The sequence below is a fragment of the Vavraia culicis genome (genome assembly GCF_000192795.1).
Source record: "Vavraia culicis subsp. floridensis unplaced genomic scaffold supercont1.100, whole genome shotgun sequence".
Classification (NCBI taxonomy): Eukaryota; Fungi; Microsporidia; family Pleistophoridae; genus Vavraia; species Vavraia culicis.
This window is the reverse complement of record NW_007360703.1, coordinates 434-4,180: the sequence shown is the minus strand read 5'-3', so window position 1 is coordinate 4,180 and position 3,747 is coordinate 434. Positions and strand designations below refer to the sequence as shown.

The window sequence follows — 3,747 nt, the reverse complement described above, 5'->3', positions numbered from 1 at the left end:
CCAGGTCAGTAATGTTCAGTAGCTTGAGATTCATCGGCAGGTTATAAAAAAATTCGTTGGTGATGATTTCGGGGCATATTCGAAGAATTTCGAGGTTTGACCACTTTCCAAGTGATTTGCAATTATCAGCATCGATAGCAACAGACGTGAACTCTAGCTTGGAAACAGTATTCATCACTTTTTCGCTCAACACTGCTTTGAGAATAAGATTAACCATGATATTCGACATCTCGAAGAGGAATAAGACCGGTTCTTTGTCCTTGATTGCTGAATATCTAAGTTCAAAATTCAGATCATTTATGTAATTCTCGGTCGATACGATGTTCATCAACAATTCTTTGTTGTGTTCTCCAAATACTTTACTCATCATCCTAGGATATTTACTTTCGAATTCTAGGTGCTTTACTTCCTCAAGACCAGCTAGAATGGTTGTGATTACATCCATACTGTGACAGATATCAATAAGAGAAATGTGGTTGACTCGTTTCAGGCCAACAAACACAATGTTGCTTTTCTCAAGTGCACAAAATTGTATGCATAAGCTATCAAGCTCATCAACATTTTGTGCATTGATCACAACTCTACATCCACGAATTACCAGTTTTTTGCAAGCTTTGTTTAGGACTATCTCTACGTTCTCATCCGTAAGTACATGGTCTAATTCAACTTCTTCATATTTATTCGGTAGTTCTACTCTTTTCACAAACCGAAAATCATATAACGCTATTTTTGATAGGTTATGTGTAGAATGGATTATAGGCGTAACTTCTATTTTCATTCCCTTATTAAAACACTGTTCAATCCCTATAAACTGTTTCAGATTAAACATACCAGTTGACTGTAATATTTTCAAATTCTTGTTCTCTTCACTAAATATAACACATGATCCTGCAGACACGTTTACATCTTCAAATCTTACAGCATCTATGGTTGCATCGATTTTTACTGTACTATTAATGTCGGCTACCTGTAACTTTAGTGATTTTTGTTCTTTATCCACATTGTATTCAAAGCATAAGTGTTTCAACATTATACCTGATCCCATAACACATGGTAGTACAATCTTAACTGGGGTGTTACTTATTTTAACGTGCTCACATTTTTCGTTAATCATCAGTGTCACGTCTTTATGAGCATTACAGTTATCAATTTCAATACTTTCTACGTGATCAGGAAACACTACATTTTCACGGATCTCCAATGATTGAAATTTAAGTTTCACAACATTTTTAACAATGTTATTGAATGCATAATCCGGTATGTTTTTTGTGATAAAAACAACAACTTTAACATGTTTTGGTATTGATTGTATAAAAGTGTACGAACAACGATTGCATATTACAGTTACTGGAGCTTTTATGTTATTAAGAAATGATAAATCAACATTAGTGTGGATATCACTAAATTCCAAAGTTAAGCTATCCACATTTGTTCCTGTAAGAAATTTGCTGGTTGTAACTGCCTCTAGAGTACGCTTAAGTGTCTCATTTTCGATATAATCATGTGATATTAAGCCGTCTATACTTACAGTATATGGCGAATCACTATTACTAACATTAAATTCACTATCTAAAATCTCCTTGTTATTCAGCAACCATTCGTAATTCATGTCTAGCTTATCAAACAAGAAGGCTAATGTAAACTTGTGTGAATTAACGGTTCGATAATGGTAACCATAAAATTTCGATTTTCCACTTATGCTTGCCCAAGATTTGCTTCCATCCACCAACGAAAGTCCTAAGTATGACTTGATCGTTTTTCTAAGCTGTGTCGCAGTATTGTTTGATCCAAATATATATTTGGAGAGAAGCATAGTTGACTCGTTATACTGGCCGTTATTAGGATCGTTCTTATAATTTTTCATTTTCTGGAGCAGCTCAGGATTATTCAACAAATGCACGCACACTGCACATGCAATCGCTCTTCTCCCATATTCATCAAATAATGATAAATACTTCACGAGTGCACAAATTTCATCTGTATCAAAGGTAGGTACATCTTTGTCATAACCTCTCTTTTGCGACAATTTCATGATTCTTTGATACTATAAAACGGATATTGATACATTAATAACTTCAAACTCGATGTCTGGGTTTTCTTTAATCACATCATGGTATGTTCCATAGCTGATCCTCTTGATACCAGCAATGTGACTATGATAGTACCTATCATCATAGTCAAAGCGTGTATTGACCGTATCTCTATCAGGGAAACGTGTGCTTCTGATCTCATGCGGTAATGATTGAATCATTTTCTCTTTTTCGTGTGCATTCAACAGGTCAGGCATTCCTATATCTGCCGGGTTTTCGAAGATCAAAAAATCTTTATCTTGTTCATTTTTGAAGACCAGTATGTATTTGAGACTTGCCTCAACATAGCCGTACAAATTAAACAACATGGATTGGAATCTGTCTCGTCCTTCTATGCTTTGAACATTAGTCTTATTAAGAAAAGAATTAATTAATTCTAATATTAAATTGAGTTGAACTATATTCACTTATTGCTCATTAGTTTTAATGGTAACCCAATATTCTCAATTAATCAAATGGGCGAATAACAAGTTTTTGTGTTGAGCCGAATTGTAGAAGCAATATGAGCGTGGGTTGGCTCTATTTTATTGCACAACAAACAAATGTAACACAGTAATTGATTACAATAGAATACTTACAGTTGGCGCTCTGACTCTTTTATCAGATGAAGGTTGGTCTATGCCATTGCGTTTGTAATGGAATGGTGATTGAATGAGACGGATTGTAGGACTGTTTTCTCATTATCAAATTTAAACATGTTAAATCATCATATTGAGAAAAGGCAACTCAGAAGCTGATTGATTAGTTTGGAAAAATTAAAAAAACTTTTCACTTTTTGACTTAGACAGAGCTATAAATTGCTATTCAATTCATTTTTTCTTTGACATCTCCAATCATTTACAAATAATACTAAAATTACGTGATTGCTTGCCAAAAACTAATCCAATAATCTCTGCTAAAAGATCCAAACACATTAAAGAAAAAAATGTTATTTAAGAGGTATTTTCCATTTTAGATACAGAAAAAGCACACAGCTAGTAAAAAATAAATTTGTTTGCAACTTCAGTTACACCTCAATACACCATATCACATCTTTTGTTAACAAAAGTCATTTATTTATCTTTTTATACCAACCAATCTAAAAAAACATTTTTCTGGTCCATTAAACCGATTGTGGTTATTGGCTCTCAGCGCAATGGGAAAATGGGGCGCCATTACACACACCATTATTACAATAAAAAGATATTTTGCAACCGTAACAGTAATATTAACATGCCAACCATAAATTGTGCGACACTTCCTCTCACAGGCACTCTAGGAACTTTTCTTCTCAGATCTGCAGATAAATGTGATTCTTGGTAACCTAACACTCAGTCAAGGAAACGTACTCAATACTCAACCTATTGTTATTATTCTCAGAAGAGATGCTAGGCGATTTCTCCCTTATACTTTTCATAGAACAACCATTTTCTCCTGTATATCCGTATACAGTCAGGCAGTAGACAAACATGAATGTGCCAACATGTATTTATTAATGCAGCTCATCAATTTCTGGATTAACAACAATCATTCATATGAATAAAAAGACAACTCGAAAGATGACTGTCTGGTTCTGTGAAACAGAAAATATGACCCTTCGAGAAAAATAAAAATTTTTGTTCCATGTATTTGCACTGCATGAAGAGTCAAAAGCTGTTGTACAACTCATTCTTTCTGA

The 3,747-nt window shown here is 34.0% G+C and overlaps 2 protein-coding genes across 2 annotated transcripts; both read right to left on the bottom strand.

Annotated features, from left to right (window-relative positions):
- VCUG_02651 (uncharacterized protein) lies at positions 1–2,032 on the bottom strand (the record flags this gene model as incomplete). Its single annotated transcript, XM_008077469.1, has 1 exon — positions 1–2,032. A coding segment is annotated over one exon (2,032 nt), but the record flags the coding sequence as incomplete, so codon positions are not given.
- Positions 2,033–2,044: 12 nt separating this feature from the next.
- VCUG_02650 (uncharacterized protein) lies at positions 2,045–2,398 on the bottom strand (the record flags this gene model as incomplete). Its single annotated transcript, XM_008077468.1, has 1 exon — positions 2,045–2,398. One exon carries the CDS (start codon positions 2,396–2,398, stop codon positions 2,045–2,047), a length of 354 nt encoding a protein of 117 aa, XP_008075659.1.
- Positions 2,399–3,747: the final 1,349 nt, after the last annotated feature.